The sequence below is a fragment of the Glandiceps talaboti genome, chromosome 15, assembly GCF_964340395.1.
Source record: "Glandiceps talaboti chromosome 15, keGlaTala1.1, whole genome shotgun sequence".
NCBI lineage: Eukaryota > Metazoa > Hemichordata > Enteropneusta > Spengelidae > Glandiceps > Glandiceps talaboti.
In genome coordinates this window covers 14,936,177-14,952,292 of record NC_135563.1, presented here as the reverse complement: position 1 = coordinate 14,952,292, position 16,116 = coordinate 14,936,177, and the positions used below count along the sequence as shown (strand labels likewise).

Below are 16,116 nucleotides of genomic sequence, written 5' to 3'. Positions count from 1 at the left end.
TAATAGTCAGACTGACAGACTGCATGAAGTCGCGATGGGGGTTGCATTGGAATGCAGCTTCATCCAAGGCGTCAAAATTTAACAGATTCATTCTAAATTTGCCATTTAATCCGTAAACTTTACATTACATCCGCCATGGAGATATCGGATACAGGCTCTTCTACTGCCCCGGGATCTGCAAAAGTCCAACACAGCAAGTTGGGAACAGGGAGGGGGAAACAAACTCAGGCTCCACCGGGATCAGGCAGGGTTCGCATTGTACGGAAAAACTCCAAACTTGAGAGCGATGAATTCATGGCCGCGGCAATTGGTGATACAGCATGGTTGAAACAGAGTTTACGAGACGGTAGAAACGCAACGACATTTGATAAAAATGTAAGTACAATTTTGGGATCAGGGTATATATTTTATTCCATTTTCTAACTTTCATCTTTTTCAATAGTTTTCACAATAATAATGTTCTATAAATAAATAAGTAGATAACATAAATGTTTGTGAAAATTGTTCTGCTAATATGACCATTTAGATTGTCTGTCGCTATGACTGATCTTTCAAGTGAATTATTTGTAAATATTTAATTTAATTGAAACATTTGCGATTTTGTCTGAAATTATAATTTTTTATGTGTGAAATCCATATAGGTTTCAGTATGTACCAATGAATATTTTTAACAATTTGATAACATGTGAAACATTTCTTTCTGTGAAACTTGTTTTGTCAATATTTCAGTAGATAACAATTTTTAGGAACCATTCTTTAAATATGTTTAAAAAATGTACCACTCATCTACCATATGTTTTCAATTTATTGAAATGTATATTTATATTTTGACAACTGAACTGTGACAACTGTGGCCATGTTACTAGGGTGATCAGATAGATACCCAATCATTTGTTAACCAGCACTATCTTTGTTGTTTCTAGGGGCTTGCCGCGATACACCTGGCTGCATTGCACGGTCGTTTAGACAGTTTGAAGTTGTTGATTGAGAAGTATGGCGTTGATGTGAATCTACCAAGCAGTACTGGTTGGAGACCCATCCACCTTGCCATCAATAACCGCAATGGCAAAAGAGCACTGCAGTGTGTTAGCTATTTGATAGAAAAAGAAGCCGATCCTTCAGTGTAAGTACTCGGATTTGGAAAAACGTGTTTCAATTCAAATCAATTTAGTACAAAGAAATAAAGCTAAATTTATCAGTGTTCTCCTTGAGTATGCACTGTAATTCTTTTAAAATTTCACACTGTAATCTCTAACACTGTAACATCTGTGTTACGATCTCTTCTGAGTCTTCATACTTGTACTACTTCAGGCTACTTCTAACTTGTAACTAACTGAATGTTCTGTAACAACAACAACCTATCATGTCCAGCAATACCAGTCAGTCATTTGTGAAAATATGTGGGCAGTGGCTCCACAATTTTTTTGTGCAACTCTTTGAAAATCAACTTTTATATCAAAATGTTGAGATGAAATCATCAAGAATAATAATTTGTGTTAGTCCCATCTAAAATAAAGTTGAAAATATCCAAAATGTTACAAAATCATGAAAATATTGTTTTATGTCATTTTGGAAGCAAAAGTAGTCGGTGAATAGGCAAAATTCCACTAGTGACTACCAGATGTATGAATAAAAATGTGGGGATTAAGTTCTTGTATTTGATTGGATAAAGGGTAATCACTTGTAATCCACAAGTTTGACACAATCCATAAATAATCTTTAAATATATGTATGAATCTAAAACAAACTGAAGTTGGGCAGAAAATTAATAGTAAAGCAATTTTGGCCATAAGCAATTTTGGCGGGAAACTACTTGGTGCTAAAGAGGAATAGAATGCATTGTATAGAAAACTATTTTAGTATTTTTTCAAAAGACAAATGCCGGGACTTTGTATTTCCTAAGCATACAGATGTATATCCATAATATTATTATTATTCAAACAAATTTTATTTAAGTTTGTTGATTTCTAGTATTTATTAAGCAGTTGTTTCGTTCTAGCACTGTAGCAGATGTTGAAACAATAAAAAAAAAGACCCATTGTTTTGAATTAGATTGTGTAACATATTTCTTTTATCAGGTACGTACAGTCTCTGACCCTAAACATTACACAGTTACTACGATACGTCACATACCAAAAACATGAACTGTTAATACTAGTGCAAAGATTTAGATTGTGTTTCTATTTAAACCAGGAAATCCTAAATGTCTCTAGGCTAAAAAAAATTTCATGCGTGAAACTCCTAAAAAGACTTGTTTGCACTGAGAACAAACACACTTTGTTGGTAGTGGCATTTAGATATATGACAAACAATGAGTTTGTCTTTTATAGCCTTTCTCAAATAGGACTTGGGTGTCAGCTTATATTTCAGCCATTGATCTGTAAGAAGGCTCAATATATCATCCTATCCAATCTAACAATTTAGTTGCGGCTAGACAAGATTTAATGCAGTGCAAAGAAAGCCTGGGTGTATAAAAGTCCTTCCTACCTCCATGGTAATACCGAGGTCTGTGATCTTAGCTGCATTCACTTTTCATGATTTCCCGTTTTTCATGTCTCTTTGCTTTTGATAGCAATTATTTGACCCCAGGACGTCAAACTGAAGTTACGCCCCATGGCTACATGTACTGATGTGTTGTCAATTTCTCTGCAGATTTAATGACGATGATTTAACTCCAGCACACCAAGCTGCTATTGAGGGAACTGTCAAGTGTCTAGAGGCTCTCATCAATGCTGGTGCTATTATAGACTCCCAAGATGTCAAAGGTCATCTACCTTTAGACTATGCCAAATTATGGGGTAACAGAGAATGTGCCAGGTACGAAATATGTCTTTATTGCAAGTGTGGGCCTCAGGCCATGAAACTCAAAAAAAAAAAAAAAAAAAAAATAGAGAAAAGAAATACAATTACTCAGAGAGAGAGAGACAAATTTATAGTGTCACATAAGAAAAGAATGACTATGTTGATATATAACAGGGTGGGTGGGGGTTCTCTTAAAACAAAATTATATGACAAAACACTTTCAAATGAATTTCTTTGAGCATGGTGAAAATATTTTTGCCCAACATATTTCATCAGTTGTGGAAGATATACCTGTCCAGTGTTTATACAATTCCATTCCTGTATTATTGCATGCTTAGTTTTTTTTTGTAATGGAAAACATTGGTTGCAATTGGGTAAAGATGAATGAGCAGATTCCTTCACTTGAATCGTTAGAAATATAAGCAATACTGTAGATGCCTGTACATCATTTGAATTGATCAAATACATGAATCATCGTGGCAAATAAACTCAGTGTTGCCATAGAGATGATAATATTCTGTGAGTGTATTGCAGTGCAATAGTCTGTTGATACCAGTGTTATTACTATACCTAGATTGTACATAGCTCAGTCTCTGTGCAGTAGTTATGAATTATGGTTGCCAGGTGTACCTGGTCATCATTGTGATTAAAATGGCAACATGACTTTGAGTTAAGCCAAGTCAAAGCTCTTAAACGGTACCTGAGGACTACCAGGGTACACTAAATTCCTAAGTGTTTCAGAACACTGCTTTTACACCTGATGGTCACTAACTTTCTGGGCCAAACGGGGAAAGTACTTGTGGTTCAAGTTCTCTATTTACCTATCCCATAAGTTGATTATTGAGCAAATATTTACATTTTTTGAAGGACATGCACTTTACATTTACATGTAGTAGTATAGTAGAGTGTTCATCAGGTCAGTAAAACATAGAGAAAAAATTAATTCTTGTATCACGAGCTGCAAAGCCAGCAAATGGAAAGTTTGACAAAGTCTGTCAAACTGAACAGGCGAAACGTTACTCCTAAGTAATTAGAACTTGATAATTGATACAAGAACTAATTATTACTGATAATAGTAGAGTAATGAATGAGGCAAAGAAAGTACTGGTAGCTGTATGATTTGTAGATGTTTGATTATGATATGACTGTTAAACCGAATTAAAATACAGATGGAATATCTCGTTTATGTTAGCTTCAGAAGATCACTGCTTCAAATGAAATGAATCATTGACATAATGTTTTGGTGAAATTTGAGCTGTAAACATCAGAGATTAATTAAGAATATGTTTTCATTCAAAGGATCCTAACCACTGAGATGTGGCGACAAGAGAAAGAACATGAAGCCCGGGAGATGAACAAATTGATGTCCTTGAAACAGCATCAAGATGAGGAACTTGAAAGAGACAATGAAGTTGAACTTGAAAAGAGAAATTACCAGTCTGAACAAGCATTCAGTAGTTGGTTGGAGAGGAAACAACTCCCTAAGCCACCTTCTGCACCGATAAAATCACCCAAGGACAAGAGAAAAGAACAGAAACCAAGCAAAACTAAGAAACAGGAGCAACTGTACCAGCCAAATAGTGCTGCCAGACAGGATAGGACATTTACTCAGAGAGGAATGAATGGTGGAGATAACAGACAAATGGTGGTCAGAGAGGATGGTTCAGGTTACAGGTCCATTGCCCCTCCTCCTTCTCCTCCTAAACAGATGTATAAACCCTACCAGCTGTCACCAGTCAAAGAACATGCAGAAACTAACAACACAAGGCAGCTTGTTCCTCTTGAAGATGAGGAAGATTCAGAATACAGTGATACATTACCTAGGTTACCGGATGAAGTTATCCAGAGAGTGTTATCAGGAAAGAGAAATCCTCATGATCGACCTCTGGTGTTTAAGTGTAAAAACATCATTGATGTACAACAGAAGAAATTCCCGGCACCAGGGAAAAGACCACAGAGTGAAGTTTACATGCATCTCTCTCATGACATATCTTCGTCACTGTATCCTAGCAACGCACATGTATTACTCCGTTCCCATAGTACAGGTACATCCACAAGATCAGGGTTGAGTTCTCAACACAGTGGATCAACATCAATGAGTAGACGCCCACTGAATAGCTATGATCGAGATAGGGTTGCCACTATGATGAAACAAATCACTAAAAATTATCAGAGATATCCAAATATTAATGGTCCAGAATTTGAATTCAGTTTTAAGATTAAATCTTAGTTTATCGTATCTGAAATTTAATGTATCAGCAATATAAAAGAAAAACCTCACAATGGATAAGAGAAAACACATTCTGCCAAGACCGTCCAAATTTATAAATTTATATGATATTCTTTTCTCTATCATATAGATTTCAAGTTGTTTTTTATTTGGTGTTATTTATCTAAGTCCCCACCCACCAGATAGACATATTTGTATGTAGTAGTTACATTATTTATGGGTTAGGAAAAACTTTATGTCAACAATTTCATACTTTATGGCTTTTGAATGACAGCAGCAAACAACAGTAAAAGTCATTGCAAGGTATTGATCACGACTTCAGTGGGTTTTTGCAAATCGATAACTCACTGACTTTACATATATTACAAATATGTGGACTTCCATCTTTATATATGTATTATGTCATACACTATTTCAGTAAAAGCATGACAGCTTAAATCTGTACCCCAGTATTGTGTCATTTTTAATTCACTTATTTTGAAAGACATGACTTACTAATTCATGATTCATGAAGCTACCTATATATATGTGTACCTAATATTAGCTTATCCCCATCTGATGTATATTTTGTACGTAAAATGTGTTCATTGCTAGGACACAGTGACAAACAGTATGTTCTATAATACGGATTTATACTTTCATTTACTTCTATATATATACGGATACAACATCTTTTATCTTAGCTATGGGCATACAGTACATTCAGTTATCGACTATTGCTGTGGACTGGTCGGTCCATGGTGTTGACTAATCATGTATTCAATTCAAGATATGTCACATTGTGGTCTATATAGCCAAGCAGTGTGTGTACACACACTGAACAATGCGTAGCTATCCAAAGGATTTTTTTTAACGCTGAGCTTGTAATTGTTTTTTGAGAAAAGCTTTTGAAGTAGCTAGAAGGTTGTTATTTCAACACCAGTTTTGTGTATTCACATGCTTTTTGCAGTAACTGCTGCACTTCTGTTTAGTCATCATTAGCACATGCTGAATGGATTACCACTGTTTCCATGGTAATGCCTGCAGTGGACATTTTGACCTTTAACCTCCGTCCTACACAAGTTGAGCCTTGACACTATTGCTTGAAAGATTTCTCTAAAACATTTTTGTAACGTGTGGCTGAAAACTTTTTTTTGGTACAAATTAGAAATTATTTTTGCATGTTTTTTAAAACTCTATAAGATACAACTCTGTGGAATGCAAAAATATAAACATACATATCATATAAATGCCTGCTGATTTGAAATAACTTTAGTTTGGTGAATAAATGTGTGCTTTTAAAACCGTGTTGAATTTTTAGTTAACTTTAATTTGACTGATGTAGGATCCAGTGTTCTTTATTGAAAATTAATTTTCTAAGAATTGTACAAGCATTTTTTATTGAAATAATTTAAATAATTTTTTTTATTTACAAATTGTGATTACTGCCCTGTTGTTGTCTTCTGGTCATTCGCATCCTGGATTCAGTAAGTATGCATGTTTCATTCAATGGGTTAGTTCTGTACATGGACTGTATGTTCTCAAGGGAGATGAAGTATAAAGGGCTTTTGTGCTGTTATAGATTCATGCCAGGGGTAATAATTGTTAGTGCCTGGAGCTCTCAAGAGAACAGGCACATTATAAATACACAATTGTTGTGGTATACATAACTGACATAAGCCATCAGCATCTGATCAGCATATACATGGTACTCTTTGTGTTAAAGTATACAGATAATGTGAAGCACTTTACAAGGTTCATTCCGATTGGTTAGAAAACAAGCAAATCTGTTGCCTGTATGTTTTCCAATCAGTGGCAACCTTGTAGTAGCTTCACATTGCCTTTAAGTATACATCATATGCATGTATGCAAGAAACATCTCAACATTCTGCAGTTTGTGAGTGATAGCTTGTCTTTATTTACAATGCAATGAATTGAACAATGTCTACAGATGACAATTCTGGTATGTTTTATTTAACTACTGGGATGTAAGAAAGTTCCATTTCAGTAAAAGTGTATTATTTCCATCATGATTGTGTACACCATGTGCTAACCAACAGAAATACCTGTAAGTACCCAATATCTACTGCTGTCCAATCATAATGTGTGTAATATACAGAAGCACCAGGTACTCATTTTTTGACAACAGAAATCTTTTGTAAACATTAAAAGTACCAGGTCTTCATTCTTGCAAAAGTCTTTGGAGGTCTACAAGATAAGTTGCTATAATGTTTGTATGGCAACCACTTCTGAGCCATACTTTGAAAGTGACTCAGCAAATCAGTGGACGCATGTTGAAACCATCACCAGCATATCAAATTAGACTTGTCAAATACAGTCATAGGCAGTGCTCCTAACACTAACAGTCTGGTAATCCCAAATGGGTTACTGTAACATGTGGAGTTCTGCCATGACTATATTTTACCCGGTAAAGTCAAGACCATGATGACTGTCCAATGTATTGGAAAATAAAAAAATACACCATGCTTGGAGTAAAAGAGATTATCAAGAAAGCAGTTATACATTCATTTATATCATATTTCCATATCACATCATGGACTGCAAGATATGTCATGTTGTTGCATTCTCAATGTTATGAAAGTGGTTGGCCAATGCATGAGGGCGCCCTGACATGATATACCTTACACACTATACACATCACATAGGTCATTTGCCATTAGTCAATCATAAACAACCGTTATACTAGTAAATTGTTATGCAATACATAGTGCCATCTAGCATTGTCAAAATACAAACTTGCAAAGTACAGCTCATTACATTCTTAACAAGCTTAATAAACCGAAGACATGCAAGTGCTTCAGGTACATATACTTTTAAATTGTGAAATTTGAAATTTATAAAATTTGAATATTGACCCTTTGCCAATGTTCGCCTCATCATATCCCAAAGTAATAGTTCTCATAACCCAAGCATGCATCAGACAATTTAACACAAAAGCTGTCTGTCAGTTATACAATGCAACTTTGTAATACCCCATTTGACCCAAAATACATACATAAATTATGACGAAAAATACCCTCTACAGTACTTCTTTTCACTTTAATTCCCCTAGCACCAAAATTGGTTTTTAAGTTTTATCTTACTTTTTGGTTTGAGTAAAAGAACAAGAAAGTGACAATCTAAATTAATAACAGACAGATGAAGTAGTTACGAACCCTAAATGTTAATATTGTTCAGAAAAATATGCATCTTGAAATTCTATCTTTTGTGATTTGTTTATGTCTGAACTCCAGGTATAATTAAATCTCTTTTATGGGTCACAAATCCACATAGTCTCTTTCAGAGTACCAGTAGAAAGTAGTTCTTCTACGAGAGTGGAAAAAATACTCTGGCAAGAATGCTCTATAGCAAATGTAATTGATAGTATGGATTCAAACTCTATAATCATAGATAGTATCAAGGCATACAGAATGTAATGCCATTACTAGTCTAGTTCCTGACAGCCGTATTCTGATTTTACACTATGTTGTAATGTATGAAGACAATATTTGAATGGTATCAAAAAACAAATGTAACAAAATCAATTTGGTTTTAAAAGTGAAAAGTTCCACCATGAGTAGAAGAAGCCATGGCTGTATTACTAGTAGTGGTCACAGGTTGTTAAGTCCTGAAATGAAAAATCCCAGACTGGTGTGTTTACAGTTTGTTAGGATACATACACATCATGCCTCTGTATAGCTAGAATTTTACTATATGCTTATATACAGTTTTCAATAGACCCTTGTCAGTTTCATAATGCATCATGTGTCTCCCCATAGAGAGCCATGTATTCTGTACGTGGAGGAGGGTTTGCATGTACTACTCATAGGGATTGTTGTCATCTGACCTGGATTTACCAGTGAAATCCTTCTCTGTCATTGATGGCATGTAGTCTTTGTTCTATAAAATCACTCATAATTAGAGAGATCAACATGTCTTTCCATCATTTAATTATTTCAAATGTGAATAAAGACAAAACAAGCAACATAAGTGACATTGTCTCATGCAATGCATCTTGGAACTGGACAATTGATTATATCAATGGTACTGGTATGTTGTAGGACAAATTTAGTTTGCTGCCCTCTCTGTCTATAAACTGAGTGTTCCTATAAACCATTGTATCATCAAAATTTACATGTACACAACCACAAATGGCAATTGGATGGCTTCAACAAAACTAAATTCAAAAGGTTTCAAAATATTCTTACATTTATGTGTACATAGAAACATTGATCTCTGGTAGGTTATAGCATTATCAAACTTTGGTAGGTTATATTGCAGGCAGGAAAAAACAGGACACAAAGAGATGATACAAATAAAATGTACACTGACACCGGTAGATTTGTACATCTGATGAGTTACATTATTGGTCTAAATTGACAAGAAATGACTGAATGTACAAACTTCAAATGTTTTTCAGGTTTTTATAGACTTTACCAACCTGTTGAAATAAATAGGCAACTCTTTGTGTAACTGTTACCTATTCATGTATGTACGGTACCTATATGGTTCATTGCAATACATGTACTAAGGCTGATGTGAAGCCATCTGAAGAGTTCCACTGATTGGCAAGCATACACAACATGTCATTTGTCTCATTGTTTCTGACCAATCAGAGTGAACCTTTCAGAAGGCTTCAAGTGATACCCTTCACTACACTCAACAGATTTCTTTTGAAGTAACCGTGCATACTGGGTGACTTCATACTGTTCATGATCATGAATTTTTTAATAAATAATAAATTCATTTAGTTCTGTTGAATATGCATATTCTTGCATATCAGTGTCAATGAAAAAATTATACCAAGCACTCACTCTACATTGGACAATCTAACCTTGTGTATATAGATTTAAAAAAATGTTTACATCTTGACAAAATTTTTAATTTCTACTTATATTGCATGCATAGATATTCAAGTTTCTATCTATATGTGTACTCATGGAAATTGCAGTGCTGTTTTCTCTGCTCTGATATACGTGTGATGATAGCTTTCAATAGAACATTATAGAATATACCCCTTCTCATTGCACTGTTACCACTCGATGAAATGGTCTAAACTACAGAATTCAGTCACAAAAGATTACCTCAAAGTTTGTTCTCAGAACTGGTATACAGAGGGAGTCAACTGCAACCCTTGCTGAATGAACATCAAATTTATTGAAAACATCTTCTGTTTGAACAGTTAATTTTGAATCAAACCCAGTTGATACTTGGCAAGTTGGAACCTGGACTGCACTAGTAAGAGGTGAATACGCTAACTGCTCAGCCATTACAGGTTTTGAGCAAATAGATGCAATAGTTGACTGCAAAGCTTAGCGGCAGTCTGCACACTTAATGTTTTGACATATATGATCAGTTTGTATGGGGAGTTGTAACAGTGCACTGAGACAAGTTGTAAAGTGTACCTGTGTATTTTGATTTTGATGCAGTTGTGCTGCTACTAACCAAAGGGCAATTGTAAGTTTTATATTGTATGAATAAAGTATTAGTGGTCAATTTTCAAGTTTGGCAGGATAAGACCACTAAATAAAGTGAAGTGAAGGTGCAAAACCCCTTAATATATATCTAAACATGTGTAACTATATATGTCTTGTACATTTCATGACATTTTGCTACTAGTAGCCAGCCTGGACATGCTTTGGTTGGTCAATACTTTCCCAGTGATCAGCTGTGACTGATGGTTAGTGCAAGCAACAGTAGCATAGACTATACTACATTACCCGCCCCCCGGTATATGTCTTTTAGTAGTAATCCATAACTTTTTCACTTGATTTAGTTCTTTCAAAATGCCTATCATATAATTCTATAAAGTAAACGATGAACGTCATCACTAGGTCATATGTGCTGTGCAACTGTTAATCAGTACAAACCTTAACTTCATCAAGATAGTCTGTACCTTCAGTGATGAAACTGTGGTGGTTAAAAAGGCTACACCAGTTGTCATGAATTAAATTCTTACTTACTTTTTGATAACATACGTTAAAAATATTCATTTTTTGTGACAATTCACAACTATAAGTTCCTTATAAATGTAACTCCTTCAAAGGTGCTGTTCATAATTCTATAAACTTTGAAAAGATCGTAAACTTGTAAATGTAGCAGATAGACATAACCCTGCTACATTAATTAGCCTAAGCACATTAGCATTGTGTAATAGCCCAGGCACATAAGTTTTGTTTGTTCATTGTACTTTGTCTGTTAAAATGTTTTTGTTCTTGATGGCAAGACTTTTTCCCCAATAAACTCAAATGCAGACAGCAGACCATATCTTTTACTTTTCTTCTTGAAATAGTTACTCACTAAATCATCATCATCTGGAGAAAAAAATGAAGAAAAAAAGTTAGTCACAAAAGAAAACAAAGACAACTCTGAGCATATTCTGTGATTGGACTTGTTTTGTTTCCAAGTGAAAGTTACCTATTTTCACTCACTGAATTATGTATACTCATAATGCATAAGGTCTATCAACTTGTCCGGTTCCCTTCAAGACACTAGTCTGTACAGTGTTTCCCTTAGACCCTACTTCTGTAATGCTATACTGACAGAGCCAAATGACTTTAGCTACAGACCTGTGTTATTTTATCTTATATGCAAGAGTTGACTCAGTGTTTCAATATTTCAATAATAACTGTATTTATTTTCAAAGACATATGTGGACACTTCTGAATGTTTAGAGTACCTATACATCAGTTCATATATGAATACGTCATATCTGTATCTGCCAATCATAATATAAATTTGTACAAAAGTACCTCTATTTATGAATATGCCATATTTACTGTCTTTAGCTAAACATATTGTATAACGTGTGTATAAAGAACAATATGGTATAACATATTTGCAACATATCGCAAGTCAAACATTAAAATTATTGGGTTCAGCAAATATATTCTCCTGAAGAAATTTCAAAGACAATTTGTGTGTGTTGTGAACATTTTATGAAAAAGTCTCGCCATCTTACATTTTCATATTTATTCTATGGTTGAAAATACTTCTTATGAACAGTGATGATATTTCTGTCAATTTTCTAAAAAAAAGAAGGGACTTCTTTCTACTGAATTGATTCATCGTTAACCTTACCTCCACCACTAGTCCTCTGCTGTTCTGCCATTGTGGGTAAAATGTTTTCGTTTGCTGACAGTGACACAAAGAAACTAAATGGAACCAACCAAAGACAGACTGTGAAATATGCCAAAACCTAGAGAGAGAGACAAACATACCGATATATAGTGAGACTGTTTTCCTGGACATCATATTTACCACAACCTATTTGTCTTGACATACTTTGTACTTGTAAATATGATGTCATCACCTGACTTTTACCCATAGACCTTTGCATGAAATCCCCCTAAGTACCTGAACACATGTCAAGTGCAACAGGGTCTCTTTTACAAGATTTCAAAGTTGAATACGTTATCACGGTGCTATTTAAACACAACAGTACATATAAGTTGATAGCAGTAATCAATATAAGTGTACTAAAGGTAGAAATAAGTCTGACTGGACTTTTCTTTTGAGTTGATAGCAGTAATCAATATAAGTGTACTAAAGGCAGAAATAAGTCGGACTGGACTTTTCCTGTAAGTTGATAGCAGTAATCAATACAAGTGTACTAAAGGTAGAAATACGTCTGACTGGACTTTTCTTTTAAGTTGATAGCAGTAATCAACACAAGTGTACTAAAGACAGATATAAGTCTGACTGGACTTTTTCTTTAATGTAATTCATCCCCAGAATTCTTACCTCTGAAAATGGGTGCCAGACTGTTGCAAAGTATTGGAAGGCAAAGAAATGATTGACTACTACCATTACTGCAATGAAGAAAAGAGAACTAATGATGGAATTTTTCCCAAACACACTTTGACTATTCAACCACATGTATCTGATGTCTTCATTTTCAAATATAGGAAAACATAATTCATTGTTGGTGTTCATTTCATGCCTCTTTTCAAATTTCTCAAGAGTGGTAAATTTATATTCTGAGACCAGGCATGTTATTGTAGGCAAATCTGGATGCTTGTATATTTGTACATTGATTGGGTAAAGTAAGCGATATTTAAAATAATCATCAGATTGTTTTACTTTTATACTGCATTCTATATTATAAATCTTAATCAACTACTGTTAATGTCTTGAACAAGCTGCTAAAATCAAGATTGATAATTTTTAAATTCATTCATTCATTCTTGTGAGTTTTCCAAACCATTTCAAACAAAATTGAATTCAAATACTCCCGGTAACTCCGTATTAATACATTCCAACATTCTGCTTTGTACAAACACTTGAGTCACATGGTTTATCACAAAGACAAATTGTTCCTTACATTTGATATAATACATTGTGGTGTAATAAAAGATAAGTCTCACAGATTAGACTTGGGTTGGTTCTGTGTTCTTGAAGTTGAAACATTTTCATAACCAGATTCTCACTGAATTTACTTGTAGCAAGTAAATCCAGTAACAGTCAGCAATGCTGCTATAATTTACGGAAGAACAACCTTTCATACATGGAAATGTATTTTCTCAGAGTAACATCATAAGTGCTCCGTGATGTTTATACATTCACAAGGAAGGTCCTTGGAGTATCTTGTAAAAATAGGAAAAGGCATATGAAGGAAGTGTCAAAACTTACTGCAACCAACAATGAAGGTTGGTGAAGTGAGTTCAATAAATGGGAAATTTTTGAGAAGTAATGAATAGATTCCATTGCTGCATAAACCAATCACTGTCACTTTGTATGGGAAATCTTCAAACAAGATAAGTCCGACAAAAACCACCGTAGTAAACTGTAAATAGCAAAATAGAAACCAACAAATAATTACATTAACATGTATGATATACAAATAAATCATCTTGTTTACTATGAAAACTATATGTTTTGTACATTGATGGAATTACAAGTGGTTCGCTGCTGCTCTTATCAACTCCCATGAGATGCAATGGTAAAGAAAAGAAAATGTTTGTAAAGATGCACATTATTTAGTAAAACTTGTTTTCAAGTTTAGATTAGCAATAATAACATATTGAATGAAAATGGAGTATATTGATATGTGTGCTGAAAGTGGAAAGTCATCTCGTTTAGATTGATATTTGTGTATTTACGCCATTGAGATCAATGAAAATGACATCTGCTGCATGAACAAATGTGTGTACAATGGTGTTAGTGGTTAATTATAAGGATTTGAGCATCAAAAACAGAGTAAAATCGATAAGAAAAGCTCTATGAATATAGCTGGAATATAGAAGGAACCTTAGTCCCAGCATTCATCAGAAATTGTTCTCAATGTATGTCTATATTATATGTATGCAATGATTGTTATGATGGCGATCAACCAGAAAATAAATCATGTATTTTATGTTTGAATGCATACAACTTGGCTTGCATGTAGGGTAATACTTCTTGAAAACTTAATGACTTCATTACAAGGAAACTGTGAGAAAGACAGGTGATGTACTTTACTGTGGATGATAAAAACCCTCGTCTAATCAAAACGACCTACTCAAAAAACAAGCAGGTGACAAGAAGTCTGGCTGAATGACCTCCTTGATAATACGGAGTCTTCAGACATATAATGTACATATTATCTAAGATGTAGTCCGATTTAGACAGTACTTACAATGATCAGTATTTTGATGAATTTTGCTGTCATCACTGTGTACTCTTCCACCAGCTCTGCTAAGTAGTAAAGACCAGCCGCTTCAAGAAAAGCAAATAAAACAACACATCACCTGTAAATTGTGTTATGATTTACTGAGTTTCTTCTTTCCTTATTTATAAAGGAATTATAATAACATACGTTTTTTTTTCTCCAAAGAAGTACTGTAAGTACAGTAGCTATCATATGTGTATAGACAGATATACATTGCTGAATTGGAATAATGGGAAAATAGACAGAAGTGAGTCTAGTAATTATGCTGTCTTAGCCCAGTTACGTCACTGGATCAGTGATGTTGCTGGCTGTATGACTCGGAGACACTAGCCACTAGCGTAGACTGTCTATGTTATTGAATCTGTGAGTGTTACACTAGCCTGTCTACTTTGCTGGATCTGTAACTAAACTATACTAGCCTGTCTATGTTGCTGGATCCATGACTCTACTACACTGGCCTGCCTACTTTGCTGGATCTGTGACTCTGCTACACTAGTCTGTCTATGTTACTTGTTGCTGCATCTACAAGGAGGGCTAGTCAGCAGCTACATGTGTATTTGCAAAGTTATGTCCTGTTGTTTCATTTGCGACAAACACACTATAAATATGAAAATCTTTTGCAGTAATATTTTTTCCATTTAACTTTCCATTTTTCTTTAATACCGTAAACTAAACAAGGCTAGACTCAGAGCCTTCATATCATGTGTCTAATTTATTTTTAAGAGTGTCCCAGTCCACTTATTTCTATAAAAATGTAAATAAGTCCCTCAGATAGATAGATTGTAATTTTATTACTCTTTTGAAATCCAATTGATCTGTGGACTATATCTGAATTCATTCATTTGTAAAAATGGTAAGATCATTCATTTGCACAGTATATTAGATCACCAATTGTTCTCACTTTTTGTAAATAAAGAGATGTAATTTGTAAACAGTAAAGTCTGGAAAACTTCATCCTGTGATTGTGACATGGCTCAATTTACGATATGTAATTCACAGGTGATTATCCTATACACTAAATACGGGGGTCTTTTTTATAAGGGAGAAATTCATTTTACCTTACATACATACATAACAAATGATACACGTACACACATGATGTACACATGCGACACATGTACGCACGCACTTCCGTTGAAATCATACCCTGGTTGTGGGCCTGGATTCGTTTCGTTGGTTGGGTTTGCAATGACTAAATTTTAAGCTTTTAAATCCTTACCTAATGATAATGTGACGAGGCAGATTTGGATAGCAAGGGCTACCCAACTCAGGAGATAAATAAACCACATTTTGTCTGGACGTAACGAAACGTTCACTTTCTACGGAAAAGAGTTGAGTTCGTTCACTTATGGGAAATTCCAATATGGCTGCTCAATAACATAGTGTTGACGTAGAGGGCATACATTTTGGAGAGAACCATTTTGCTGAGGGGCTGGCTTCGAAGAATATTGAAGTT

General features: G+C 34.5%; 2 protein-coding genes across 2 annotated transcripts; one reads left to right on the top strand and one right to left on the bottom strand.

Moving 5' to 3' along the window:
- The first annotated feature begins 3 nt into the window (after positions 1–3).
- Positions 4–6,731, top strand: LOC144446596 (uncharacterized). Its single transcript, XM_078136398.1, has 4 exons — positions 4–375; positions 924–1,123; positions 2,653–2,817; positions 4,102–6,731. The coding sequence occupies exons 1-4, from the start codon at positions 136–138 to the stop codon at positions 5,030–5,032; spliced, it is 1,536 nt and encodes a 511-aa protein (XP_077992524.1). The 5' UTR covers positions 4–135; the 3' UTR covers positions 5,033–6,731.
- Positions 6,732–10,344: 3,613 nt separating this feature from the next.
- On the bottom strand, positions 10,345–16,011 carry LOC144446748 (protein TEX261-like). The gene is made up of 6 exons (XM_078136574.1): positions 15,880–16,011; positions 14,628–14,707; positions 13,643–13,796; positions 12,755–12,822; positions 12,092–12,209; positions 10,345–11,325 (listed from the first exon to the last, which is right to left on the bottom strand). The coding sequence occupies exons 1-6, from the start codon at positions 15,947–15,949 to the stop codon at positions 11,210–11,212; spliced, it is 606 nt and encodes a 201-aa protein (XP_077992700.1). The 5' UTR covers positions 15,950–16,011; the 3' UTR covers positions 10,345–11,209.
- Positions 16,012–16,116: the final 105 nt, after the last annotated feature.